At 49.5% G+C, this 26,752-nt stretch overlaps 9 protein-coding genes across 9 annotated transcripts; 5 read left to right on the top strand and 4 right to left on the bottom strand.

The window, feature by feature from the left end:
- Positions 1–7,185: 7,185 nt before the first annotated feature.
- Positions 7,186–7,518, bottom strand: PSV08DRAFT_355096 (RNA-dependent RNA polymerase; the record flags this gene model as incomplete). The annotated part of the gene is made up of 1 exon (XM_066092892.1): positions 7,186–7,518. The coding sequence occupies one exon, from the start codon at positions 7,516–7,518 to the stop codon at positions 7,186–7,188; it is 333 nt and encodes a 110-aa protein (XP_065948355.1).
- A 263-nt stretch (positions 7,519–7,781) lies between these two features.
- PSV08DRAFT_250673 (RNA dependent RNA polymerase-domain-containing protein) lies at positions 7,782–8,283 on the top strand (the record flags this gene model as incomplete). The annotated part of the gene is made up of 2 exons (XM_066092412.1): positions 7,782–8,217; positions 8,258–8,283. 2 exons carry the CDS (start codon positions 7,782–7,784, stop codon positions 8,281–8,283), a joined length of 462 nt encoding a protein of 153 aa, XP_065948354.1.
- A 1,829-nt stretch (positions 8,284–10,112) lies between these two features.
- Positions 10,113–11,411, top strand: PSV08DRAFT_404511 (cytochrome P450; the record flags this gene model as incomplete). Its single annotated transcript, XM_066093690.1, has 4 exons — positions 10,113–10,444; positions 10,499–10,816; positions 10,977–11,088; positions 11,136–11,411. 4 exons carry the CDS (start codon positions 10,113–10,115, stop codon positions 11,409–11,411), a joined length of 1,038 nt encoding a protein of 345 aa, XP_065948353.1.
- Positions 11,412–11,820: 409 nt separating this feature from the next.
- Positions 11,821–12,281, top strand: PSV08DRAFT_379939 (uncharacterized protein; the record flags this gene model as incomplete). Its single annotated transcript, XM_066093378.1, has 1 exon — positions 11,821–12,281. The coding sequence occupies one exon, from the start codon at positions 11,821–11,823 to the stop codon at positions 12,226–12,228; it is 408 nt and encodes a 135-aa protein (XP_065948352.1). The 3' UTR covers positions 12,229–12,281.
- Positions 12,282–13,093: 812 nt separating this feature from the next.
- On the bottom strand, positions 13,094–14,616 carry PSV08DRAFT_379935 (uncharacterized protein; the record flags this gene model as incomplete). Its single annotated transcript, XM_066093377.1, has 3 exons — positions 14,507–14,616; positions 13,881–14,272; positions 13,094–13,821 (listed from the first exon to the last, which is right to left on the bottom strand). Exons 1-3 carry the CDS (start codon positions 14,584–14,586, stop codon positions 13,094–13,096), a joined length of 1,200 nt encoding a protein of 399 aa, XP_065948351.1. The 5' UTR covers positions 14,587–14,616.
- Positions 14,617–15,957: 1,341 nt separating this feature from the next.
- PSV08DRAFT_373645 (uncharacterized protein) lies at positions 15,958–19,074 on the bottom strand (the record flags this gene model as incomplete). The annotated part of the gene is made up of 2 exons (XM_066093245.1): positions 15,958–16,905; positions 16,945–19,074. The coding sequence occupies 2 exons, from the start codon at positions 19,072–19,074 to the stop codon at positions 15,958–15,960; spliced, it is 3,078 nt and encodes a 1,025-aa protein (XP_065948350.1).
- A 743-nt stretch (positions 19,075–19,817) lies between these two features.
- PSV08DRAFT_186377 (uncharacterized protein) lies at positions 19,818–20,498 on the top strand (the record flags this gene model as incomplete). Its single annotated transcript, XM_066091918.1, has 1 exon — positions 19,818–20,498. One exon carries the CDS (start codon positions 19,818–19,820, stop codon positions 20,496–20,498), a length of 681 nt encoding a protein of 226 aa, XP_065948349.1.
- Positions 20,499–23,631: 3,133 nt separating this feature from the next.
- PSV08DRAFT_379933 (uncharacterized protein) lies at positions 23,632–24,270 on the bottom strand (the record flags this gene model as incomplete). Its single annotated transcript, XM_066093376.1, has 1 exon — positions 23,632–24,270. A coding segment is annotated over one exon (639 nt), but the record flags the coding sequence as incomplete, so codon positions are not given.
- Positions 24,271–24,553: 283 nt separating this feature from the next.
- On the top strand, positions 24,554–26,752 carry PSV08DRAFT_365080 (heterokaryon incompatibility protein-domain-containing protein; the record flags this gene model as incomplete). Its single annotated transcript, XM_066093077.1, has 3 exons — positions 24,554–24,697; positions 24,922–25,798; positions 26,003–26,752. The coding sequence occupies 3 exons, from the start codon at positions 24,554–24,556 to the stop codon at positions 26,305–26,307; spliced, it is 1,326 nt and encodes a 441-aa protein (XP_065948347.1). The 3' UTR covers positions 26,308–26,752.

The following is a 26,752-nucleotide window of genomic DNA, read 5'->3' as shown; positions in this document are numbered from 1 at the left end:
GCCACTTCGTTTCCTGGAATGCCGGTTTGGGCTGGGATCCACCTTATTGTCACTGGCCGGTCGATGTCTTGGAGCGTCTTGACCTGTTCTGGAATGTCTGCGAGAATGTATGCTCCTGATCGACCTTCAGCCTTAGCCACTGACCAAATGGCTGCCTGGTTGTCTGTGTAGATGGCTACCTTCCGCCTCTCACCCCCTCGCTCTGCGTACTCTTGTGCTATTTGTAGTGCGAGGCTGATACCTTGTAGCTCGGTGGCGTAGACTGTCGAGGTTGTGTCTGACCCCATGTGCACTGTGCGGGTCTGATGTGTGAGTGGGCATACTGCTGCAGCACCAATCTCGCCTTCTATGCCACTGCCGTCGGTATAGATGCTAAGGCTCTGGCCCTTCTCATGCTCTCTGTCGTGTCGACTGCGTGCTTTGTCGGCGCTCTTGTCTATGTGGGTCTTTGGGCCGTGTCGCCAGGGCGGGGTGATGAAGGGTGGAATTGGCTCCTGTATCTCGAGATCCTGTCTGCGCTGACTCTTCATGTCATCGTATATCTTCTGCCAAGAGTCGACGTGTCTAATGCGGCGTATGCTTGCGCTACCAGGTTGTGACCTGCTTACCTAAAGGTTTAAGATGTACGCCATGTGCTTGCTCGAGAGAAGCCGAGTGATAACGTCGGCGTTGTGCTTCCATATCTGCTGCTCGATTGGTAGGAGATGTGCTTCGACGTCGAGTGCTACTTTGGACGTGGTTTTGTATGCTCCGCATATACCTCTTGCTGCTCTTGCCTGTATGCTTTGCAGGACGTTGAGTGTCTTCTTCGTATATGTTTTGCCCTTGGCGCTGGCATTCGACCAGATGGAGCAGGCATACATCACCTGTGGCAGCGCTGTGGCCTCGTACAGCCTTCGCATATCTGTAAGCGTGATGCCCCAGGTCGAGCCTCCGAGGCAGCTAAGCGCGTTGACCGTCTTTGTCGCTTTGCGTCTGATCTCTTCTACATGTTCTTTCCACTGCAGCTTTGAGTCCATAGTTAGGCCTAGATACTTGCACGTTGGCTTAGGCGTCACCTCGCCCCAGCTGGTCTGCACTGTCCTGTTTCTGTTGATGCGTGTACGCGAGCGTGTGAAGTGAGTTAGCTGGAACTTGTCTGGTGCGAAGACCGAGGCGTGGGTGATGGCCCATCGCTGTGCTTTCTCGAGAACGCGACTTAGCGTGCTGCATGTCTCTGCTGCTGTGTTACCCCATGCAAGGATAGCTATGTCGTCTATGTACCCTGTGGACGTTGTGTTGGCTTCTCTGTTGCACTCGTCTATAAGATCGGCATTGTAGAAGAGATAGAGAGTGGGCGAGAGCGGCGAGCCCTGCGGTATGCCCGTGTTGATTGCGTACTCTTGTGATGTGAAGCCATCTACTACGATCTTGGTGTGTCTGTTGCTGAGAAAGCTTGCAATCCACTTAACTGTCTTCTTATCCACTCTTCGCTTCTGCAGGTTGTGAAGCAGTCGTGGGTGTGAAACGTTGTCGAAGGCGCCCGAGACATCAAGCAGCAGAAGACTACCTACTTGGCCATCACCTTTGTTCCATGCCTGGTAGATCCTGCTTGTGACGGCGTGCAGTGCGTGTTCAGTGGAGCGCATCCTCCTGCCGCCCATATGCGTGTCGGGCAGCACGTGCTGTGTTTCAACTAGGTGGCTAATTCGCCGGGCAATAATAGCATCCATGACTTTGCCGACTGTGTTAAGTAGCGCGATCGGCCGGTATGCTTTGGGTACGGTGTAGTTGTCTTTGCCTGGCTTGCGCAGGACGACCGTGGTCGACTCACGAAAGTGAGAAGGGCAGTATCCTAGGCGCAGGCTGCAGTTGACTATTCTTGTAAGGTGCTCGGTAATCAGCCTCTCTCCTACCTGTAGCGCTCGATTTGCTATACTGTCTGGCCCAGGGGCCTTGAAAGGTGCTGCTGCACGGATCGCGTCTCTCACTTCCTTTTCCGTTACTGCGGGGAACTCGATCTGGCCGCTGTACTCGGCGTCCTGTATGTCTGTCAGGTCTGCTGCTCGCGGGGCGGGGAAGAAGACATCTCGGAACAGAGTTGCTTTATCAGCTGGCTCTGTGACTTCGTGTTCTGTCGTTGGGTGTCGTATGGCAGGCGTGACCCTAGGGGCCACACTGCCTCTTGTCTTGGCCCAGGTTGCGAGCTTCCACAGCTTCTCTGGTGACTGCGCTGCTTCTTCTACTCGGTCTCTATGCATCTGAGTCATTGCTTTGCGAATCACTCTAGCTTTGTGGTTTCTCGCTTCTCGATACGCTTGCCACGTCTCTTCTGTGCCGTGTTGGCTGTGCCGCCTTTTAAGCCTCTTCGCCTCCGCTAGTACTGTCTTGCATTCCGCCGTCCATCCTTCTCTTGCCCGAGCTGAGATGCATACCTGCGGAGTCGCCTTCTCTGCTGCTGTCTTGATGGCAGTAGTCACGTCGCGGACGTAGTTGTCGAGTGCTAGCTTAGTCGTTGGCTTGCGTAGTGGCGGCAGAGTCGCTTTTAGGTCTTCTAGGTACGTCTTCTCGGTCATGCGCTTCTAGTTCCTCTTTGTCGTCTCTTGCATAGATTGCACCGCCATATCGAGCACTGTGCTTATAGGCAAGTGGTCAGAGTCGTGGTCGAGGTCGCGGTCTACCTCACTTCTGATCATCCTGTCGACGAGGCCGACAGTGACGAGGCATAGATCGATGGTGGTCTGCCGTGCCGCTTCTTCGTATGTGATTGTCCCGGCCGCTAGCATATTGCTAAGATCAAAGTCTTCTATGACTGCTATCAAGTCTTCTGCCTGTGGGTCAATGTGTCTAACGTTCTGTCCTCCCCACAAAGGGTGATGCAGATTGAAATCGCCTAGCAGGATCTGCTCATTGCTGCTGTGCTTCTCGAGGACTGCGCGGACATGTACAAGCGTAAAGCCTATAGGACCTCCGCCTCCTACTGCGTTGCAGATGTTGTGAATCGCTACACTCTGCTGCTCTTGTTGGTCTGCTAGGCTCAATGACGAGAGAACAGACGTCTCTCGAGTGTTCCTTGAAGCGCCATCTATTGTGGTCAATTCTCTTGTTGACGAAGAAACGGACCCTCGCTGGGCCTTCTTCGTCTGCTGCCGCCGGATAGCAGAGGTGGAAAACGTCCTTTGCTGGGTGGTGAGTGGTCGCCATGTACGGGTTCCTCCATGGTTCCTGGATGGCCAGAATGTCGTACTCGTGTATCCGGGGGTCTCGCAGCAGCGTCGCCATTACTATGTCTCTCGACTTGCGTACGTTGTACTGTAGTATGCTTAGTGTGTTGTACTGATTCATGCTTCTGTCTCGCAGTCGATCTCCATGTGCTGGGTGTTGCTTTGGGTCAGCCGCATGTTGGCGCTGATCGCCTCTAATGCTCTGCGGCTCGGCATAATCGTTCTCTGTGGTCGCTGACTGCTCATCCCTGCCGGCAACGCGTTCTCCTGGTCTGTTGTATCGATTGCAGTTCCCGTGTTGGTCCGCTTCTGTCCTCGTTGGGCCTGCGACCGGCTCCTTGTGGGCTGCGTAGGCTGTGTCGGCGCTGTGTTTTGGCTAGACCTGCTTCTAAGGATAGTAGTAGGCATTTCGGGCTGTACTTTTCTTCCCCTCATCTCCGGTACGAAGTGATACTGCGGCCGCGTGTCGTAGGCCATCTTCGCTTTGGCCATCTCGTCCTTCCTAGTAGGGCACTGTCCGCTCCACGCTTCGTGCTCGCCGCGGCACAGCGTGCACTTCCTGGATATAGTCCGGTCTGACTTGGCTGGACAGTCTCGGGTGTCGTGCTCCTGCGCACAGAAGCCACATGCTGTTGCTGCCTTGCACTGGGTTCCTATGTGGCCGTATTTTTGACACTTAAAGCACTGCTTCACGCGGCACTGTCGCTCGTATCGCTCGCATTGGAACACCTCACCCTGCCAGACAAGACCCTCGTCAATAATTTTGTTGGCGTCTTCTGGTCGAGTAAACTCAATCGTGATGGTCGATGCAGTCTTGGCGGTAGCGTCTCTAGTTAGCCATCCTATGTGGCGGATCTCAGCCTGCGGATGAACGGTCTGTTGTCCTGCAAGATCTGGCTTCTGTTGTCTTCGAACCTGTCCATGTTCATTGTGCTGCTGCGTATGCCGTGGGCGAGCACGCCGTACGTTGGGATCTGTATGCTGGCGCCGTGGCCGATGCGCGCGGCCCAGTCGTCTCCGAACTGCCGCAGTGCTTCGACCTCGGTGCTGGTGGCTGCCTTGACGCTGAGGTCGCCGCTCTTGAGCTGGTTAGAGGAAACGATCTTCACGCCTATAATTTTCTCATTGCCGCTCTGCTCAATTGCACGCTCGACGTGGGCTTTAAGATTACGTGGGTTCATTGCCCGCAGGGCCTGCACAGTGAGCGGATCTCTGATATTCACGATGACCTCACGTTGTGTTTGCACGATAGGTGCTCTACGACTCTGTGTATTGTATGTACCTGCTAGTGGAAGGCTTCTTGCTGCCGCCGCAGCGTACGATGTTGGCCCATTCGTCTACTGCTGCTGCTGTGGTGCTTTGTTCTTGATCTCTCTTGCCATTTCCAGAGTAGCCTTGCCCACTTGTGTTGCCTCTTCGGCTGCCGCTCTCGCCTCTTCTCTGTACTGCAACGTCTTCAGGATCGAGATGGAGACATCGCGTAGTGGTAGCTACAACGCATATGTAGTGTTCAGGTAAGCCACCAGCCAAAGTTGAATGAACACACCTAACGTATTTCAGGCCCCCTCCCCACAAACCTATCCCTTGTGAAAGGCTGCGAGTTGGTGCTGCACATGTGCGGTGTGAAGTACGCCCACCTCTTGCTGCTACTATCCCAAGTTCTATCAATCCCGCGAAGAAGTATTACGAGCTCACCATACTTTCTGCGAAGCAGGTCGAGTTTGGTGTCAGAGTGGCGGAGAAGGCCATGATTGCTATGCACACCGTCGAGCCACCTGCAAAGAATGGCGTTCACGTGATGCTCAACGTGAAGCGTAAACAACTTGATGTTCTGTTTTCACTTCGAATTCCAGTGGACGACCAGATGCGAAAGTTTCGCTTCCCTTTACCCATTTCTCTGATCTCATACATTTACAAAACCAAAGACAACACTGGCCAGCCGTCTCTTGTCATTCCATTCGACTCCACGCCATGTTTCTACATGCAGAAAATCGAAGGTGAAGACCTAGGCGATGGGCGAAAGCAACCAAGCTTCTCTAGGACAAATAAGATCTGGAGTGATTGGGATACTTGGTACCGAGTTACTGACATCGTTGATGGAGCCATTCGAGCAGTTCTCCGGCCTACTCCCGTAATGAATTATAGAGACACTGCTATCATCGACATTGGTACGTAAACATCCAAATTGATCTTGAAAAGCCCCTGCTAACCCAACCAGGTCGATGGACCAACTATCGCCTTATATTCGATAATTCATCATTTAGTGGCCTGCGGACCATGGGGTGGACATCAAAGATCTCATTGACTATCCTACCAAGCGGAAAATCCCTTCGCCGCTGTGGAGTCTTCTGTCAGAGGAAATCTACGGTACGCACCCACATCTCGATGTCACACCAAGTAACCAGGGGATGGATTTCACCAATATCTTCGCAAGACAGGCTCATCTGAGTTTTCCGGTACGCTACCAGCTTGAAGTCTGCCTTTCAAACGGGTATATCAAAGAACACAATATCACGATTGCGTTCTTGAAGAAGTTAGAGGCGCTAGAGAGCCAACAAGCCGTGCACATATTGGAGAAGGTTGCTGACAGGCAGAAAATCTACTATGATTCTATGGAGATTTTCGATATCCCGATCAAAGGTATAAAAAGAAAGATGCCAAGCTACTGTCTTCTGCGGCGATTGGTTACCATCACTCCAACCATGATGCATGTGGCAACTCCGGTGATGGAGACATCCAACCGCATCATTCGCAAATACGAAGCGGATGCTAATCGGTTTATTCGAGTAAGATTCACGGACGAGAAGAACGAGGGTCAGCTGCGAAACCAGCCAAACGGTAGGGCTGAAGCAGTATTTGACAGCGTTTTTCGCGCCATGAAGAATGGTATCGTCGTTGCCGGACGATACTATCGCTTGACTTTTTTCTCCCCGTCTGCTATATAGCGTATCGGATCAATAATCTCAGAAAAGAATGGCAGGCCACACCCCAACCTGCCAGAATCGGGTATCAAAAAAATTGACTTTACAGTCAAAGTACGTCATAAAAGGATTCGGGTGGACCTCTGCGAGACCCTGTTGAACCCTGAAAAATGAGTTTCTAGCATTTGGAAATTCACAGTTCCGTGAGAATGGCGCCTACTTTTACGCGCCTACATTGTCAAAGTCGGCAAACGATATCCGTATGTCTCTTGGGGAATTCGATCATATCAAGACCGTGTCCAAGTTTGCAGCGCGTCTGGGTCAATGTTTCTCTACAACACGCGCGATGGGGGTTACTGTGGAGCTTACCACAACTCCAGATAAGAAGCATAACAATTTCATCTTCACAGATGGAGTTGGAAAGCTCTCTCCATTTCTGGCCCAAATGGCAGCTCAGGAACTTGGCCTGGTCAACGCATTTACTGATCCACCTTCCCTCTTCCAGTTTCGACTTGGAGGAAGCAAAGGAGTTGTCAGATAAGTGGCAGAATTCGGGTGTCCGCGAGCACCTGGATTCTGTGATCCTAGCCAATTAGCAATCAGCGCTAAGGCCGACCCCTAATCAGGGGTATACCAACATGAGACAAGTAGCTAGACGCGCCCACGCGTCGCCTATCGCAGGACATCAGATCAATCAATACTACGAGTTTCAATCAACCAGTTATTACAGTCTTTTATCACAGTGATCCAAATCAGCCCTTGATCAAATATCACGAACAGTCTGACAGGGGTACTTGCACTCGACCCGAAACTGAAACGTAACCAAGTTAAAATTCGACCGAACCAATACAAGTTTCGGGCTCCTTATACCGGCCTTGAGATCATCCGATCATCTTCCTTTGCGACACCATATTTCAACCGGCAGATCATTCTCGTTCTGTCATATCTCGGCGTCCAAGATGCGGTTTTCCTTCGAAAACAAGAAGATATGATGAACGAATATTCGAGAGCAATGGCTGATGAGACGACCGCCTTACAGAAACTCAGAAAGAACATCGACATTAATGCAAAGACGGGTTTCGTGCTACTATGCATATGCCTTCGATGATGATATAATGACCTTTACTGTTGGGATTGCTGACCTGTAAGAAGATTTCTGGCAAGGTCGCTAACTTTCCATCCCTAGTAGCATCACGTCTGGATCGAGGGTCGTTAAAATGCTCTTTGAGCTTCTTAGTCTCGTCAACACAGCCGAGCAAGAAAGCGCCATTATCAATAGCAATGCGTGCCTTCTCCTTCAAGTTCTTGATAGTGCAAGCTCTCCAAAGTGCGAGCAAAGACATGATGAAAGGCTCACGAGATCCCATGAAATCATCCAAAACCATCGCAGCCATGGTCAAGGTGATCTGGTCCGGGAGATGTTCGAGTGGTCCGCGCAGTGAATGTCGAAGAACCTCATCATCTCAAAAATGTCGTGGTATTCCCTTAGACTGGGGATCGCGGCCTTGCAAACATGTGCTCTGGAGGTGATCTTGATGGAGATGATTACATGGTTCTATGGGGCACAGATCTGGTACCAGAACGCATCAACGAGCCGCCTATGGATTTTACGCCAGAAAAAGCATTATAGATTGACGGCCCGATTCCTGCATTAGACATGGGTAGGTTCTTCGTCAACTACATTAAAAACGATGCTCTCGGCCCAATTGCTCATGCGCATCTTGCGCAAGCTGATTTCAATGAAAACGGCGTTGGTGATCCAATCTGTCTCGAACTGGCCGAGCTGCATTCGAGAGCAGTGGACTTCCCCAAGAGCGGCATACCAGCTGAGATGAAGCGCGAACTCAGGCCCAAGAAATGGCCGCATTTCATGGAGAAGAAGTATCTATCTCAGCATCAGATTTATAAGTCCAAGAAAATTCTCGGCCTTCTCTACGATGAGGTAAAATTGATCGACTTCGAGCCCCAGTGGGAGAATCAGTTTGATAAGCGCATCCTGGAGGCGTTCGACCTCGATCAAGAGCTATTGGACAAGGCGGCGAGTCTCAAGCTCTCATACGACGAAGCACTCCGACCACTGATGGCCAAACACGGTATTGTAACAAATTGCCATGGAATTATTTGTTACTCTAGCGCACATCGTGGGTCTTGGAACGTGAAAAGGGTTGAATGTGCTAGAAGAAATCATCGTGTATGGCGCTGCTTTCACAAAGTCTTATGCAACTTGTTAGTTAACTATTTAACTAGTTGGGTAATTAACTAACTAGTGTAACCGTAATTTAAAACCGTGATGCGGGATCTATAGTGCCCCAATCTTTACATTGCCAATTTTCTTGATGGCTGATAAAACCTTGGCCCTATCCCCTGTTGTGACAATATCCAGCATTGCATCGAGGTCCTCATCAGAAAGCACAACGACATCCATATCCTTTCTATACGTGAAGCGCATAACGTGCATCCCTCCGTGATGGGATGTAGGAGTTCCCATGATTGGTAAGCTATGGTCTTCGCCGTGGTCAATGGTTGAAAATCTTCATCTCATCTGTCATCTTTGTTGTCTTGGTCGTCTAGCTCCACTAGATCATATTTTATATCCCCATTCTCGTAGATAATGAGCGACTGTTTATCAATCATCCCTCCGAGTCTTTTTTCAGAGGTGCGGCGTTCCCAGTTGTTACCACATCAAGAGTAACAATTTGATTTATTTTTACCTTGTCCACCTGGTCTTAAGTAATGTGTGGTATTATACAGTGCGAAGCTTCGAAGAACCGGTAGTAATATCTTCTGGTGAGAACGATGAAATAAAAATCACAATGGTACTGCCGCAGCGCTTCAATGGGAACAAATCGCCTTTTGTACGACGGTCCTTCAGTATAATGAGCTTAGTGTAGTTAATCGTAGGAGTAAGTAATGTCAAAGTAGCAGAAGCCGCAGAAGCCGCAGAAGCCGCAGAAGCGCTACAGAGTGTACAGTCGCTAGCGATTGCGGCTTCACCCATGCAGGCAGCATTCAAAAAGTTTCGTCATCGTGAGACTGAAAATTGACCAATCATGTTCAGTTGATTGACCGTGCTAAGCTATGTACGGAAGTTGGGGCTGCTCAAGTATGCTGCGCAGCTGCGCGCAAGGTTGAAGCTGCAATCGCTGATCACTGTACATACATAACTAGCGTCAATTTCATGAAGGCACTAAGTTAGGACATGTAATGCTGACAGTATTTAGTTAATTATACTACTTGGGGATATGCTTGTTTCCAATTGTCTTAGTGTTATTGCTCACATACGTGTACGGAAACGCATATGCATGTAAGATAGAGCAAAGGGACTAACTAGCTAACACATTTTCGCAACTAGTGCTATCCACGGTGCTCTTGTGGCGACTGCTGCCTGAACATGGCTTTGGCAACCTTGCTTTTTAACACTGATGGACCAGCCTCTACTTCCAGTAAAGTACCCTTTCGCTTTCGACCACGGCTTGTCGTGCTTGTAGATTTTGTGGCTTCTGCTACTTCTTGCGTAGCACTCTTACCCTTCCGACGATGTTTACCTTTAGCCTCTTTCGCCGCAACCTCCTCCGCTCGTTTCTATCTCGACAAGGGCTGCCATCAAAACCTTAATCGGTCCCTGCCAAGGCGAATATAATCACCCCCCGGTCGAAAGATAACATCAAGCATAATTGTATCACAGCTAATACGGAATCTCCTGCTTTGTTGTTTCTCAGCTTCAGAAGCCATTGGCTGTATTATTGGCTCATCCAGCCTTCTGACATGCTCTCAGCGCCTAGATATTAGATCACATCAATATTGATCGGTATGGCATGTCAATAGCATGTCATAACCAATACGACACACCTTGTCTTGTCTCCCGCTGTTTCCGCCCCCCCAACTGAATGTTTGCCGATGGTGGGATATGAACTGTATAATAAACTCACCGAATCCCCCTCTCTACTAGCTGCTGAGTACAATTTTGTGAAATAAAATTGTACTTACCATGGTCTTCCTAGTCCCCATTGCTGTTTCCCTCCTGGCCATCGCTTTCCTGCGCGTTTTAATGAAGCTTTGGCTGAACAGATATGTCCTACCTCTGCCGCCAGGGCCCAAAGGACTCCCGATCCTGGGAAATGTCAGCGACATGCCCAAGCCGGGTGTACTCGAATGCCACCACTGGTTTGAGCACAAGAAAAAGTACGGGCCTATCTCTTCTGTGACTGCCATGGGCCAAACCATAGTCATAATCAACGACGCTACTATCGCTCTGGATCTCTTGCGTGGCCGCTCTGCCATCTACTCTTCACGACCTAGCCTTACTTTTGCCAGTGACATGTAAGTATTTCCCATTATGCCATCTACAGTCGAAAATAATTAAGTCGGTGCTAGGGTAGGCTGGCGCCATGTAACCGCCATGATACCCTACAGCGATACCTGGAAGATCCACCGGCGCAACATCAAAAATATCACAAGCACAGCCACTTCGCTCGCGGAATTCGACCGCATCCAGGAAACTGAAACCGCGCACTTTCTCGCCAATCTGCTCGAGGCACCGGAGCGTTTACTCGATCATATAAGATATGAAACTGGCAGTGTTATTTTGAAGATTGTATATGGGTATGATTATAATCGACATGAGGGGGATCCGCTGGTCGATATGGCGGAGACGACGGTGGCGCAGTTTGCAGAGGCTTTAGTGCCGGGGAGGTGGGCGATTTCTAATATCTTTATTTTATCTAGTAAAATACCTCCCCAACTGGGCCCCAGGAGCAGGCTTCAGAAAGACAGCCCAAGCGATGTCCGACCAACTAATTCGATGCGTAAACCAACCCTACGGTTTCGTAAAGCAGCAAATGCATGAGGAAAGCCAAACACCATCTTTCCTCTCGCAATGCATCGCCACCATTGGTACAGACGCTGACATGGAATTCATACATAAATGGACGGCGCTAGCACTCTATCTTGGGGGCGCGGATACTGTACGTAATTTCCCCCTGCGTTCGCGTTTCCAAACTAAACCCGATAGACTGTTTCAGCCCTCAGCACATTCTTCCTCGCCATGTCCCTCTTCCCCAGCATCCAAGTGGCGGCCCAATCCGAACTTGACACCGTCCTCGGCGTCCCCCCTCGCCTCCCCACAGCCCAAGATCTCCCTCGCCTCCCATACATCGAAGCTGTCGTAAAAGAAACACTCCGCTGGCATCAAGTCGCTCCTATGGGTCTCCCACATACAAACACCTCATCCGACACCTACTCTGGCTACCATATCCCACAGGGCTCCATTCTCCTCGCTAATATCTAGGCCTTCATGCACAATCCCTCGACCTACCGCGATCCTTTTATCTTCCGTCCAGAACGGTTTTTAGGTCCGGAGGCGGAATCAGATCCAAGAAGTCATGTTTTTGGATATAGGAGACGGATTTGCCCAGGGAAGTACATGGCGGAGAGGGCGTTGAAGGTTACAATTGCGAATACTTTGGTGGTGTTTAGTATAGAGAAAGAGGGAGAGATAGAGACGACGTTTTGCCCAGGGTTGCTGAGTCATCCTAGCCCATTTAAGTGTAGTATTAGGGCTAGGTCAGGGGTGAATGAGGTGGTGGTGAGGGGGTTGAAGGAAAGAGTCATGGGCACAGGGGGACGGTAGTGGAGATGCGGAGGAGTTGAAGGGGGTGAGGTGGTAGAGAGGTAAGTAGATATTTAGGCGTGATTGAATGATTCATGACATTGCGTTTCCAGCTGATGATGCTGCGCCGTTTCTTGAGTATGCCGACGAGGCGTTTGACTTGTATCCTATTTGGCTGTGTCCGCTGCTCCGAGATGGCAGGATCTCAATGGGGTATGCGAAACCATTCAGTGGGCTGGTTGGCGACAAGCAAGTAGAGGGGTATGGAGACTGGGATCTCAGTGTTGGGCTGTGGGGCCAGTATCCATCATCTAATCAAGCAGAATTCGTCCGTGCGAACCGTAAGATCGAAGCGAAGATGCGGGAGCCGGGCGGTTTGAAACGACTCTACTCGCGCGTGTTTTACAGTGAAGATGAGTGGCGGCAGGTCTACGACAAGCACGAGTACGACGAACTCCTTCGGAAATACTCCGCCAAGTCTCTACCTTTAATATAGAACAAAGTCAAGGACCGAGGGCGGAAACAAGACTTTGGCACGGGAGTTAAGGGCTTGTTAAAGAGGCTTGTGAGAAGCAATGTGTTCTTATCCAGTCTCTATGGTATAAATAAGGCGATGAATGGCGGCGACTACATACTGAAGAAGCAGTAGGCCGCTTGAGGCTTGTCAATATATATAGGTGTATAGGTGCATATAAAACAGATCGAAATCCCTAAGGAAACCCTTCCTTGGCCTACTCCAACACCAACTACATGCCGTACTAGCTGTTATCAGTAGATGCACCAGTTTTGTTGCCAGTCGAATGTCAACACTCAGTAAAGCTTGCCGGTGCCTTGTTGGGATATCGTAGGAAGATCTCAAAGAAAGCTTTGAGGCAGTTTGGACTGTCTTGTAAGTTTCTAGCCTCTGACCTATTAGGTCATACAAGTATGCCTTATGGCTTGCAAATTAGTTAACTAATGAATCTTTTACTCTTTGTTTGCTATGTTATAAGCCTAATAGATTTCTAGAATTATCGAAACAGTAAGCTTTCCTATTCTCAAATAGTGGGCGAACATTTACGAACCTGACCGTGCCTCTTATAGAAGACGAGGGTGCTAAAGGTCAACGTAGATGGTCGTCGTCAAACAAGGATAGCCAAACTAGAAAGAGTTTACAAAGGTTTGAACATCGACATCTCTAAAAGGGTGTTAGCGTGAGGGCTTAGTTCGCGTAGCAAAGTCCGTAATTATTAGTAAGTGAGCTTGAGCTGATTTGATACTACAGAAGTATACGTAGCTGCATCAATACCCAGACAGGGTTTCATGCATAACACGCTATGGAGATACTACCTTGTGGTACAAGAGCATCTGTCCGCAACGACTCATATGCTCGGCACTTGATCTAGCATCTCCACAACGTGCTCCTTAAAATCACCTTTGCCCCATTCAATTATCCGACCTAAACAGTTTATGAACTCTTTCGCATGGCCTCCTATTGTAGTACGCCAGCTCTTAAGGTTGAGCATATGAAAGTTGTCGTTAAGCTTAAAATGCACCCATAGCTCGTGTGTAGGCCCTTCAGTCACAATAGAGAAACATAGTGCCAGCGCTGGAGACAGTTCTGCTAGTGTTGGCAACGGCGATACTTGCTCTGGGCGAAACTTGGGACTGCGTGCTGCTTGGCGAGCCAGATCCTCCTGAATCTTCAGAATGCAGGCACCACCAACAGCGGCTTGGTTCTGCGCAGCGGTAAGAGTGACGTTTGCCTTTAACTCTACGATCATGAACGGAAACCGGAGACCAATCTGAGCTGCATGAGGATCGCTTAAGATAAGCTTGCAAGCATGGTAATCGTAGAGCAGATTCTGATGCCGTTCCGTAAATGCTTGGTGTGCGAGTCCAACTGTCATGTCTGGTTTTGGAGTTGTGATGTGGTACATGCTTGCTATTTCGGTACTCATAGTTGACAAAGAGTGTGGAGATGCCGGCGTCACCTCAGAACCATCGGCGTCGGTCTCCATGGCAAGGCTTGGATCAATGTTGGGGGTATTAGCTTGCGGTGGTTCTTGCTGCCGTACTAGACGCTTTGGTTTCAGATGCGAGTTCCAAACTATAACGAAGAATTAGCATCCCACTTGACACATTCTTGGGCATGCACAGTAAGCTCACCTTTCTCGGACACGTTGGTTTCAAGTACGCCTCCCAACCGTTGAGTCATTTTCTTCACAACATTAAAGAGGCAAATTTGCCAGTCGGCCTCGAGGGCACATTTGCTGGCAAGACGTTGTGATTCTGTCGCGAATTCGTCTACTAGCTCGCTGAAAAGCAGCTGCATTCCAAGTTCGTTTGGTGCTGGCACTTGGTCTTCCCAGAACGCGATACCGAGGATTTGTCGTACATACTCATCACTCCCAGATGGCAGCGCAACTGACTGGTCAATATAGACACCGGAAGCGCGCAAGTTCACCAGCCGATATGTTTGTACAGTAGTCGTCTTCGAGGTCTGAGTGTCTGACGTATGCGTGGATTGTCTGGAGCTGCGGCGCTCGCGAGTGTATGTTCTTCGAGGTGTATGCGTGGACTTGCTTTGGGGTGTGGGAGTGAATGGACTTGGGGGTCTTGGAGCCATTGTATGTGGCTCGTAGTCAGATCTAAGGTTGTCTAGCCAGTGTCTGACAAAAGCTAGATTACGCTCAGAATTTTGTTGGAAGGTATGCGTGGATGTATGCTGGCGGCTTTGTTGGTCGATAGACAATGTTGATGTCAGCGACGGTGGCTTCCATGTTGGTATGCACATGCTAAGTGCAGCAGCGCTGCTCCTGGTACGGCGATGAAGTGCTTTCCCGATATCGCTGTCAGACCCCCGTCGCTTCATCGTGGGGAGAATGTGCTTGTTTTGGTAGCCGTTGTATAGGTCAGGCTTGGATGATGATCGCTTTGACTTGAGCAGGTAAAGTCTCGTTCTCTAGGTATCTCAGCAAAATTAGTAAGCGCAACGTCATAGTGATGGACAGAGCAGGAAGCTCTGAAGAACATACTAGGGCAAGGTTGCTTGCGTTTCGCGAAATAAGAATGGACTACGGGCGAGGAAAGGGCTTATTTTACGAAATCGCCAATACGAAAAGCGCTCTCGGTAAGCCTGAGCAACTACTGGTTCTCTATTGGGGTAATCGTAAATGCAGCCTACGTGTTTGCCGCTTGCCGATATTCGATGCTGAGGTAAGGGGTTTGGTTCGAGCGACTAGCTGCCTCGTGAGTCCTTATAGCTCTGTCTAGAGATGCTGCAATATATTAGGTTCTTGTTGAGCTGTTTAGCGCCACAAATAGTGAATGACTTACTGCGTAGAGTGACCGCAAGTAGAATTTGGTTAATGCCTCTCTGGTCCATGTCCATCGTGGCTAGTATAGAACTTTTCGACTGTAAGGTTTGGTCAGGTGCCTGCCGGGCGGGGGGGGGGGGGGGGGGGGGGGGTTGTTTTGGCCGCAGCGGGTTGTCATCTCCATCGCGGCTGGGCTACTAGAGCACCAAAATTGGATTATTAGGGTGGCACCAGCACTAGGTCATTGAACAATGAAATAGGCATGTTACAAAACGATGTACATAGAGCGAGATCGATAGCTGGCGATAAAAGTAAGTTTAGTAGCAAGGTGGTGGCAAAGTTAGCAGTGAGGTGAGGGCGATAGTAGTAACTAAGGTCTGTGCGTAGTAGTACGTAACTAGTAGAAGCTTTACTACCCCAACAAGACAAGTAAATATCTTCCCAAGGTATACAGGGTCTTAACATATCGCTACAGCGCAATATTTGCTATTATCATCACTAAAGTTCGTTATCAGGCTCACCTCGCTCGTCACCACGACTCTCAACATTTACCCGCCCTTTACCCTTACCCAAGCTTGAATTTCATCTACCCTCAACTACCTTGCCAGCATGGGCTCATTCAATGAGCTCGGGCAATCTAAGCAGGCGTATAACCTCCAGCATATACACCGTGCATTCTGTCCAGAGTCTACATTGTTCCAATTTCATTGCGCAAAGACAGATGTTTTAGCGCTTGAGGAGATTATGTTGGTAGTAGTAAAGAAGGGAAAGGAACTGCTTTGGTAGTTATGTAGGAGAAAGAAGGGTACGGGTCTATGGTTGCATTATGACGTAAAAGACGACATAGTAGCTAGTTACAATACATATTTGAACTTCATAGCCAGCGCAATGAATTGCGGTCACGACATCGCAGCGTTAAAAAAACATCAATCTTGTACCTTGCGTGGTCTTTCGAAGAACCATTCCCGTTTCTCTGCAGACCTTGTCATATCCTCAACCTGAAGTCCCTCCACCATTGGCCTGTACAAGAAGCATCGACGCATTTGTGACGCTGCATGCATCTGCTTCGAAATGCGCACCTCGTCTGATGGAAATAAACCTGGCTCAAGAAAGATCATATGGTTCGCGCACGTGAGGTCAATTGCTGGTGAGACTGCATCCTGGACCGCGACTAAGATACGAGGGGCTGCGTTATTCGCCGGCATCGCAGGTACTGGGTTATTTGCCATGGTAACATCCTCATCATCCAAGAGCGCATCATGTTTTGTCGGGGTTTGGAATTCATGAATGATCTTCGCCTTGAGGTTTGCATCCATGTTTGATGTGAGCAGCGTAATGCCCTCATGCCCAAAGCGCTGTTCGATGATTGATGTGATGATGCGGCAGACAAAATTTGCCTGCACCAGAACAACAATCTTCTCGAGAGTGTCGTTTACTGATCCAGAATGTGGGTCGGGAGTGGATTGATCGATGCTTTCAATGGTTGTGATCAACCAATTGATTTTAGCATCGTCTTTAATTATCCCTGCAACATAGTTGAATAACCAATCACCTTTTACAAATTGATTTTTTTCAGTCACTGCGTTGGAGAGGTTGAAACGTAAACATATGTCTTCTTGGTGATCTAGTTCGTTGGAAATATCGGTAGTTGCGGCCCATGTCTGGAAATAGCCGTCAGGGAAAAGCTCTGCCAAGGATGGCATGGTTGCTATGACCTGGGTTGTCGTAAGCATATCCATTAAACGCTGTCTTGTGATAGATGGTATGCTAGAGGTTTCTCCGCTCTCTAGATTTTCCATCCATTCGAAAGCCTCTCTAGCGGCCAAGAAGTTCTCGTTGCATACTTCCATCTGATGGTCGGCATATGTTAATCTCTTCACTATCGATATCGGAATCTGTAATCGTTAGATGACAGAAATCTTTCCGTTGTCGAAGGGAATGATGGTGTCATGAAACCTTCTAATAGACAGTTTGGATAGTAGCTGTCTGAGGTTCTTGTTGTATGTTTTGCATCTGTACTTGTCATACAACACATTGTGTGGATTTTTGCTTTGCCTTGTCTTCTGGATTAAAGCCTCAAGTTCATTGATCGTGTCATTGGGCATAGTCGAAAGACCAGATGTCTCTGCGTACTTCGTCTGGCGTGCAAATTGGTCTTTGATCAACTCGAGATAGGGTAACAACTCCTGGGTTTCTTCCCACCATAAACCGTGCAGGATATAAACTTTCAAAGGATGAAAATTAGGTTGGTTCAAAGAGTTCATGCTTCCTCTGGGTTCATATGTATTGCCGTCATCGATGATGATGAAATCATCTTCTGGAGTGCTGGTTTGGTGTTCAACCGGCAGTCTATGGTCCAGAAAGACCGCTCCGAATTCAATTCCAGGATACACAGCTTTGACATGTTGAAGTAGACCATCAGCCCTAACTCCTCCCCTTCTTATTTCAAGGTATACCCTGTTTGTTTGTGGAATTGAGTACGGTTGTGGTCCATCGATCGGAGTTGAGATGTTCGGTAAGTGAGTTAACGATGTCTTTGCATCTTTCGGGCTACGGAGTATAACCAATTTAGGTGTTAGCGGGCAAGTCGGGTCAAAAGTTGCATCGAACTTTTCTTTCCACTCATTGAATGAGTGCTGGGTGCTGCATATGACGAGAGATGGATGTGTGCATCCTGGAGCAGCATCTCCGCGGAGAGGCATGCCTCCATTTCCGCCCGTTGCCGTTCCTACTGATGTCTCAGCATCCATGATGCAAGGAGCATTCTGCCCCCATAGTAGCAGCAATGCGCTTTTGACCGGATCAAGACCTGCCCCGTCTGCGAGGAACATCACCGGGATGTCTTGCACCATCTTACGCGCTTGAGTAAGCAACATAAGATGGTGCAAGTGAATAGGCTGCTTGATGCCTTGAACCTGAAACGTGTTGGCATCTGACTCACAGCTCGCTAGTAGCTTAAAGAAGTGCTGTGCCTCTTTCCACGTCGCTTCCGTAGGCGGGTTGCATTCAAATAAGCCAGAAACACACGTCTTGAAAGGCCTGTTGGCAAAAAACATGCTCGTCTTTTCCTCTTTCGCTGCTATGTCGCTGCTGGCTCTGATAGGGTGAAACGTTTGAATGGTGTGATTCGGCATAATCTTCATCTTCAGGTTGACAGCATTGTTAAAGTGCTCTTCCAATAAGGCATGCCTTATCCAATTGATATTCGTTGTTACCACTTGGCCGTAATATGCATTAGGGCAGAGTAGATGAATCTCTTCTTTATTGGGGTTGAACGAAATAGGCCGAGACCTGAGCCACTTGTTGACGGCCTTGAACATGTTTTTGGTTTGCCATCCATCAAAGGATCGAATAGACCGTGAGAACTTGCGGATATTCATATTCGTGCCATTCCAGTTCGCATCCCGAGACACAATCAATACCATGTCTTCGATTTGGATGTTGTTTTGATTTCCATTTGCGGCTTCTCTTTCCGGCATCATGTTTCGGATGTTTGATTGTAAGTATTCTGAAGGTATGGATTCCGTGTTGTTTGGCTTGTATGAACTGGATTTCGTCACGGGAGGTTTGTGTGTCGTGGTTTTGTTCTGTACCATCTTCTTGACCGCGTCTTTGTATGTTTCCTGGTGATGAGAGCTCCACCCAGGACTAGCACCCCATGCATCGTATACATTCTGTGTCATGGCTTCAACGAGAGCATTCTGGTCTTGTGGATTCTCTTTGTCGTAGATAGCCTTGAATGCATCCCAACTGCTGCACACGTATTCGACCAGTGTCGTGATATCCGCAGCAATCTGATCTGATTCTTTATGTCCCCATAGACCAACTTTGGCAAGATAAGAAGGGCTGTAATGAACGCCTCTCTTCTGCACTTTATCAGGCGGCGCGATGGAGTTGTCGAATTGGTGGCCGTCAGTCCACGCGCGTGACGCTCCGTTATTACGAAGGATATCACAAAGCTGGAAGCAGCTAATAAGTCCTCGGCCGCTGCGGGGGCGAGTATCGCTCGTGCTTGCGCCTTGTTGACTTGATGATGCAGACATGGTACAGAGTACAAGGCGGGCGTGTGATAATCGCTATACAGTGTGAGTGATGCAGAAGAGAAGCAATGCATGTGAGTGATGAGAACTTACTGGAAGTAACGAGACGCGTGCGAGAATAACGATCGGAGTTGTTGCAGAATGCGCGACAAGCTGTGGTGGTGGTGGTGGTGGTGGTGGTAGTAGTGGTAGTGGCGGCGGTGGTGGTGGTGTTGGAGTGAGCGCGACAGGCAAGCAAACGACTATTTTTGGAGAACTGAAGTTGGGGTTGGATTTTGTTCTCTAAGTTACTAACTATTGATGAGAAAAGAAGCGAGAGTGTTTTGGAGGCGGGCTGAATTAGATTTTGCTGTGGGAGCGGTGAAGTGAAGCCCACAAAGGCCGCTTTGATGGCTGCCTTTGTTACAGATGCACTCACCATCACTTCAATTTCATTTTACTTTCACCTTTGCATCGGCTGTATTTGCACTGTTTACGCCTAAGCAATTTGCACGTGCATCTTTCACCGTAGTTACTCTCTCACTTTACTATCATACCGCCTGTTCATTTAGTCCCTGCCTCTTTTACACACATACCGACTTTTCTATCACGCTCTCAACTTACCATCGATCCAAAGAACGCCTTTGCATGCTTACATCCTTGTCTTTCTACCCTATCACATCGTATTGTAAGCACCAGTCACACGTCTGCGACACTGAATAGACAAACACTGACCAAGATAGCAACAGCTTGGAACTACACACATCATGCCATCCCGCAAGGCCCGCTCCTCAATTCTCTTCACGCTCAACATCAATATCGCCGAGCTAATGCACCTGAACCCCGCCCTCAACAAGGATGATGCGAGGGGTGTTCTCCGAGCACACAACGACAACATGGAATGCGCTAGCTTCTACGTTAAGATTGGGCGCATCTGTGGTCGCTTTCCTAGGATCCCATACCCTGTCGCTGAGGCCCTTCTCCTTGCTCATAATGAGGATTGGGAGGAGGTCTGCGAAGCTTTCCATTTGCTACTTGAGACCATGGAAATCCGAGAGCATACCGACCAGGCCACCGAAGTCGCCGCCTTCGTGGGCGGTATGCCACACCTTCTTCATCGCTGTGATCTACTGGCCAACCACTTCATGATGAGGCAGAGGATGATTTCTAATGGATATTCCCCCGTTACAATTGACCGTGATCTGCTCGACGATAAGGATGTTAATCTCTGGAGTGTCCCTAAGAAGATCAGACTCCAAGTAGCGAAACTTCAACATCGCCATGCTCGTGATTGTCGCTTGGGCGGTGATTGCAACCACAGAGCAACTGACTATTATCATGCTATCGACTCCACCGACAGCCTGAGAGAAGCCGAGATCCGTCTCAATAACTTGCACGATGACGACACCAACATAGATGAAGAGAACTATGATGGTGGTTCCATGTAGATACATGGAGAAGGCCAGCATTGGTACTTGAAGGAATGACTGTTCCATGATAGACGGCAAGGCTCCTGGGAGGTGGATGCATGCAGGGAAGCACATGGATGGAACAGACTGTGGAGGGTCAGGTTATGTTTAAGGATGGAGTCACAGGCACAAGGAAGGCTTTTATGAAGCATGTATCTTGGCATTGAATACAATGCAAGACAATACCAGGATGATTCTCAGCAACCTTTTGATAGGAACAATACATGAAACTTGTGATTAACTTAATATAACTATTCACTCTACAGTTCCCATCCACTACTTTTAGTCGCATTACAGTGCCGTATAATGACATCTCAAGACTATCTGCATTTTGAAGCTTTAAGGTTAACATCTCTAAGGTGCGTCCCTTGGTGACGAAACGCCCTAGGTGGCGAGACACTTTTTCGTCCGGACCCTTGGAATCGCGCCACAGGAGTTGTAAACGCTCAAGCTCGATGCATTTGTATTCTGTAGCTGTTGTTCCTTAAGTATACTCGCCTCCGATCAGGGAGAGCGTAGTGCCAGACGTCCTGCTAGCTGTTCTGCTGATGGCGTTTATCAACCCTCTGCTACTACCCCCTGTTCGTTTTCTATAGTGCATCTCTGTTAAGTATTTAGAGGGGCAGAAAGAAAGCCTAGATATTAGAGGCTAAAATCGCAGGCTCCAAAGGTCAACTCGTCGTAAAAGACATGCATTCTGGCAGTTTCTCCGGGCGGGAAGCATCCTTGCCAAGACACTCTCTGCGGGTGAGATGCTCTAGTGTTTCTTGGCATGCAGCAGGCTGCAGTAGCGTGCTCAGATGTGTCTGTGGCTGTGGCTGTCATGCACAAAGTCTGCCCGCCGCCCCATCCTGCGTTTATTTAAGCATCAGCTGATCAAACTACCCCGCTTCCGCAAACTGTAGATCTGATAACCAGGTCTCTGAACATTGTCTCTGCTAGCTTATCACAGATAGGTTTGTTGCAATGTCTAAAAAAACGTGGGACGAGCACTTCTTTAAGGTATGCCTAAAATACTAGTACGCTTGGACTATAGCGAACGATGGATATGTAGGGGGTAGCAAGGCTGTTGAACATTCTACACGTCAAGAGTAACTACTATCCCTCCATGTGTGGCGGAAAACCCTGCGTGGCGGCATGCCAGCACTGCTCCCACCCTGACAAACGCAACCACAGTTGAGGAGCATACAGAATCTCGGGATAGGAACCTTAGTCTTAGAGCTCTCTCTGCACTCTATTTCGTCGCCTACAAATTCCTGCTTGGCTAGCAATACCACAATTCGCTGCTAGTATATACTGCAGTCCCGCCTCGGACAGCCTCGGACGCGCTAAAGGTTTAACGTATGCATCTAAGAATTTGTTAAGTTATACAAAGATGCATAGAGAGTTTATTCCGAGCGACATGTCACGGTATTCTACGTCGTAGTGCTATTGCGCATGTCTATTGCTCTGCAGAGCAGGATTGACAACTAAGGCGCGCTAATTACAAGCCGTACAGGATTGTCGCACGGGGCTTAGCGGTATTCTACCCGCACTGATACCAGACCCTTGTCGCGCGAGCGTCATCTCAATGGAGCCACCTGACTAGCGGCCAAGGCTAAGGTTAAGCATGACTCGCTTGTGCTTGAATACATGCTTCAACGCCGCACTAGACTCTACGCATGCCTATTCTAGAAGAGGATAGTAGTATAGATAGAGGCTTATATACAGTCCTGCAGCAGCGTTGGAGTTAGCTTGGAGTAGTTAGTGTAGATAGAACGTCGATCTACTTGTAACAGAATAACTACGCTCTGCTAGAAGTAAAGAAACGCTACACGCCCTGAATAGCACCCTAGACACACTATATGCCTATACACTGCCGTGACGCAGTTCCGATACTGAGGAGGAAGCCATAGAAATCGCCGCGTTTGACGAAACACCCATTCACCATCTATGGCAGCATATGGCAGTTCTTGGGCTGGAAGGGCGGAGGCAACAGCAATGAGCTCCAATAGTAGGGGGATGTCCCCTTTGTTAGTGTGGAGAGTCCGGCCATCTGGCGAAAATGCGATCTGAAAGATAGGCGAAGGCTGATCTTCTAGCACGGTGCGACACTGGCCCGTCGCTGTCTCCCACACCTGCACTGTGCTGTCGTCGGATGCTGAGGCGACTAGCTGGCCGTCTGGCGAGAACACCACCGCGTTGACCCAATTTGAATGGCCCTTCAGCACACTGCGACACTGGCCCGTCGCTGTCTCCCACACCCGCACTGTGCTGTCCCCGGATGCTGAGGCGACCAGCTGGCCGTCTGGCGAGAACACCACCGCGCTGACATATTCTGAATGGCCGTCCAGCACGCTGCGACAGCGGCCCGTCGCTGTCTCCCACACCCGCACTGTCCTGTCGTGGGATGCTGAGGCGACCAGCTGGCCGTCTGGCGAGAACACCACCGCGCTGACCTCTCGTGAATGGCCCTCTAGCACACTCCGGCATGCGTCCCACTCTGCATCGCTCCCAGAAATCACTCTCACTGCTTGTGGTACCTCTTTAATAAACACCTTTCGCACAACGCTTGACTCGGGCGAGAAGGAAAGAGCTGAAGAATATATCTGGAGGGGGGCCTTAGCCAGTATTGGTACGAATCGCAGCACAAATCGGACGGCATCGTAGAGGAACTTAGCAACAGTACTATTAGACGGCTACACTTAGGTCAGCATTGAAGATAATAATTACTTTAATAGGAATGCTCTACCGTCGCTAGCGCCTGTAGCCTTGCTAGTAGTCGCACGCATAGACTCGTTTCATCGAGCAGGCTCATAGCCTCAAGCCAGTGAAGAAGGTGTTTCTCGAGGAAGTGGTGCGTGGCGTCTCCGTCTTCGATACTACGCCCGCTACGCTCGAGATGGTCGACCCAGTAGCGGCACGCATACCGCAGCTCAGGTGGCAGGTTGCGATAAACTGTCTCTTTATCGATCCCTCTCTGTAAAACTCCAGGATCTAAGAGGTTGCACATATCTTGTCGAAGACCGCTTGGCGCCGACATGAGCTTAAGGCAGCAATGCACTAGCTGCTTATGGGTGCTCTCCTCGTCTACATAGAACCTGTCGTCGCCGCATCTCTTTCTATCGAGTAGGAAGTCGCGGAACGATGGATGGTGCAAGCGTACTGGCCGGCTTCTATCGTGTGGGATGTCAAGAATCGCGTGGAGATCTTCTAGCGTCGGCCCAACTCCTTCTGCAACGTCAAGTAGCTGATCTAGAGACTGTGCAGAGAGAGGAGAGAGCAGCACTGCTATGCTGCCAACAATATATCGAAGTGCTCTACATTGCTCCTCTTTTTCTTCGTCTGCATAGTCTTGGATGGAGTTCTTTAGCACTATGGTGTAGATCTCGTTAAGGTGCCTCTCTGGGGCGACAGAGGTAGTGTCTCTATTGCATAAGATTGTCTCGAGTCTCTTTGCTGCGAACCGTTTCCCTTCTTGGATAAAGCGACAGGCGGTAGCAGCCCAGATGAACAAGCCGCTTGCATTCCGAACCAGCTGCACGACGATCTCTGCACCTGGCCAGCCAGCGCGCAGACAGCGTTCCTGTGCGATAAGCTGGAGATTGTGTTCTAGGAAAAGGGCTATATCACGGTCGATAATAGACCGCGATATGTTGTGCAGCACAACGTCCTGGTGCTCCGCCTCAGGAACCTGGCGGAACCCGTGTCGGATCGGCACCTCTGGTCTGCTTGTTAGCAATACCCGTAGCCGGACCTTCGTTAGTGATCGAGCCTCAGCTAAGTAGCGCAACGGATAGATACGCCTAAGCTAACGCATGCGCCGGTACTTGCATGGAGAGCGCCTGTAGCTAGGAAATATTAGATTACTTTCTCTAGCTCTTTACAATAAGGTCTTGCGGTATTGAGTAGGATAGATAGAAAGGCGAATACAAATCGAGTTCGAATCTAGATGTTATCTAATTACAAGTGTTGCATTTGCGCGACTGCTCTTATCTTGTGCTGCGTCGTAACGGGCAAGCGCTTCAGCCTTGCGAGCAACGCACGGCGCATGCATGGCACGCCTTACCCCGCCTGCGGCTTCACACATGCTTCAGCACCAAGTCAATAACACAGCGAGAGCCAGCAGCGACATCTTGACGCATCACAGGATCCTGCTGGTACCTGAGCTGATGCACCTGCTCGTCGTCCTCTCGGTAGTATGTTTACTATCTATCGGTAGCAGGAAAGCAGCTAACAAGCAAGCACCCGCACTATTAGGCTACTAAGTTCAGCCTTTCGAGTCCTGTTCTTATCGCATATACCTACTATACACCCACACGAATCTATACGGCTCTTACAGTACAGCGAAAGCGGAGAGCTTAGCATTCACAGCTTCGACGATAGCGACATACCCCCTTACGCGATACTCTCACACACCTAGGGCACAGATGGCGACGAGGTGACCTTTGCAGACCTCCAGACAGGCGGCGGCAAGACAAAGCCGGGCTATACTAAGAAGATCATCTTCTGCGGAGAACAGGCACGGCGCGACAGCCTCCAGTACTTCTGGATCGACACGTGCTGCATCGACAAGGCCAACAAGGCTGAACTTGCCTTCTCTATCCGATCGATGTTTCGCTGGTACCGCGATGCAGCTCGGTGTTATGTATATCTGTCGGATGTCTCTGATCAACCTCTACTAGTGACGTCAGGCGACCACGATTCACGATGGCTTTTTTGGATCTGGATATTCTCTATTCTCTATACTATGTCGAGATGGTACGGCAGCACGACGCAGCGCTACTTCTATTCGCGCGACGTTCTATGCACTTCGGTCGGTAGCGATCCTGTACGAAATGAGCAGAAGGCTGAGCTTGCGCTTAAAAACAGCAGATGGTTTACCCGTGGATGGACGCTGCAGGAGCTTCCTGCACCGTCTATAGTAGAGTTCTTTTCTAGAGAAGGCACTAAGCTTGGTGATAAGTTGTTGCTAGCAAAAGAAGTGCGTGAAGTTACAGGCATCCCTAGTCCAGCGCTGCAGGGTGAACCGTTGTCTAACTTTACTGTTCATGCACGCGTTACCTGGATTGAATATCGCACTACAACGATCCCAGCAGACCGTGCATATTCCTTGATGGGTATTCTCGGCGTCAGCTTGTCCCCGATCGATGGCGAGAATCTAGCTGAAGCAATGAAGCGGGTTCTACACGAGGTTGACAAGCAGAACAAGTGTATTCAAGACTTATGTCCTAGTAACCCGCGCGATGACAAGAAGCGGATCGAAGAGACTAAAGGCGGGCTGCTTGCGGGCGCTTATCGTTAGGTTCTTGACAACAATACCTTCCAGTAGTGGCAGCAAGACCCGAACAGCCGACTACTGTGGGTGAAGGGGGATCCTGGCAAAGGCAAGACGATGCTCCTGTGTAGCATTATCGACGAACTGCAAAACTTGACGCTGAAACTTACCCTTTTTTCGTACTTTTTCTGCCAAGCGACTGACACGTGCATTAATAGTGCCACAGCTGTGCTGCGGGGCTTACTGTACATGCTTGTGCACCGGCAGCCGTCGCTTGCATCGCACGTTCGCAGGAAGCACGACCACGCCGGCAAAAGCTTGTTCGAGGACGCGAATGCCTGGGTCGCCCTGACGGAAATCTTTGCCGACGTGCTGCAAGATGCAGGCCTAGGCACAACGTACCTAATTATTGACGCGCTCGACGAATGCGCGACAGACTTACCAAAATTGCTCAGTTTTATCGCGGAGCAGTCGTCTGCGGCCTCTCGCTTTCTCGCACGACTCGACCTGGCTAGCGTCAGCGTCAAATGACAGCACTATCAAGATCTGGGACGCGAGCAGCGGGACGTGTGTGCACACTCTTGATATTGGCAGGGTTCTTTCCAGTTTATCTTTCGACTCTACTAGTACTTCCCTCTATACAGACATCGGAATCATTGCTATTCCTTCTTTCCAGATTTCTATCAGCACAGAGATAGCAGCATCAGAACTACAGTACCAAGATGTTAGTCTGAGTCCAGATATGATCTGGGTTGCGTACGCCGGAAGCAATGTACTATGGATACCATCTGAATACCGACCGTCAAGCTCAGTCGTGAGTGCGGTTCTGGTAGGCATGGGAGTAGGATCAGGGAGGATATGGTTTTGTGAGGTGAAATAGTGTGACACGCTTGGCAGGTAGGAGCAAGAATATAAGAATAGCATTCAGACGAATCTTTGGGTTTCATCCCAAGGATCGGATGGGAGCTTTTGTGCT

Source organism: Bipolaris maydis (genome assembly GCF_028858645.1).
Source record: "Bipolaris maydis strain C4 unplaced genomic scaffold PSV08scaffold_13, whole genome shotgun sequence".
NCBI lineage: Eukaryota > Fungi > Ascomycota > Dothideomycetes > Pleosporales > Pleosporaceae > Bipolaris > Bipolaris maydis.
This window is presented reverse-complemented; position numbering and strand designations above follow the sequence as displayed.